Raw genomic sequence first — 1,160 nt, forward strand, 5'->3', positions numbered from 1 at the left:
CCACCAATTAGAAAAGTAGAAATAAATTTATACCAGACTTGAACCTCCATCGCCATCCCAGTGTGTTTTTGCTGTGCTCTTGGAAAGATCCTGTCTTAGACTCTTACAATTAAATCAAATATTGATAAAATAACTCAATTTCTTATTTAAATCAGTCTCAAAATCAAATCAACTATAAGACATACTGACCAAACCCTTCGCATAAGATATTGAATCTTGTAGGAACCAACAGAGGTGGGTTCCAAGATCCATAACCAAGGAAGAGGAAGGGGTCAAGCTTTTAAATGCACCTTCGGCATGTATTGCGCAATTGCGTTCCAAATAGAGATTGGGTAAACTATTTGGTGGACCAGTCATGCGAATACAACTCTTTGATAGAAGAAACGTCTCTCTTTCTGTCTTCTTTCTAGCGAACTTCCTTTATCCTCGTTATAAAAACGTCATCAATTTCTATGTACCAGCAATTGTTTCAGTTTCCAAAACTCAAGCATAAATCATATAAGCTCTTACACGCCTGAAAGTTAATTGAATCTCTTGCGATTCTCTTCATTCTTCCATATGGACAAGCAGGGTCATAAGGCTTCTCGCACTATAGAAGTGACAGTCTTATCCGCAGAAAACCTACGCCTGGATCGCAAATCCGTGAAAAAGAATACTTATGTCACTGCCAGAGCCAGCCCTCTTAACTCCGGATCAACCAAAGCTGACTTTGAAGGAGGCAGCAACCCTTCATGGAACGAGAAACTTACCCTAGACATGCCATTTCAGACTAGTTTTATAAGCCTTGAAGTGATATGCAAGACTAGCTCAGGTGACAGAGTTATTGGCACGGCAAATCTTCCAATTTCTGACATACTGGAAGATTATACGCCAGAGAATCATCTGCATTTCTTGAGTTACCGTTTGAGGGACTCAAAAGGTGGAAGGAATGGTGTCATTAATGTTTCGGCTAGAGTCAAGATGCCAGTAGATTCTGTGTGTCCGTCGGTGACGAAGAACCCAATTGGGTATGGGTGTTCATCGTCTTGGCAGCAGCCTGCTCTGGGAGTCCCTGTGGGTCATCAAAAAAACTATTACAGTGGAGTTGTGACTGGAGTTCCTGTTTGGAGTTAATTTTAAATTCCTCACACAACCGTGTGATCGATCCCAATTTGTAGCCT

At 41.1% G+C, this 1,160-nt stretch overlaps 1 protein-coding gene across 1 annotated transcript; it reads left to right on the forward strand.

Moving 5' to 3' along the window:
* The first annotated feature begins 268 nt into the window (after window positions 1–268).
* Window positions 269–1,154, forward strand: LOC105120367 (BON1-associated protein 2-like). The gene has a single exon (XM_011018529.1). The coding sequence runs from the start codon at window positions 559–561 to the stop codon at window positions 1,111–1,113; it is 555 nt and encodes a 184-aa protein (XP_011016831.1). The 5' UTR covers window positions 269–558; the 3' UTR covers window positions 1,114–1,154.
* Window positions 1,155–1,160: the final 6 nt, after the last annotated feature.

The sequence above is a fragment of the Populus euphratica genome, unplaced genomic scaffold (genome assembly GCF_000495115.2).
Source record: "Populus euphratica unplaced genomic scaffold, PopEup_1.0 scaffold7809.1, whole genome shotgun sequence".
Lineage (NCBI taxonomy): Eukaryota > Viridiplantae > Streptophyta > Magnoliopsida > Malpighiales > Salicaceae > Populus > Populus euphratica.

Bases quoted from the DNA above. Each gene is read 5' to 3' on its own strand.
- LOC105120367 (XM_011018529.1), top strand. From the start codon at position 559: ATGGACAAGCAGGGTCATAAGGCTTCTCGCACTATAGAAGTGACAGTC.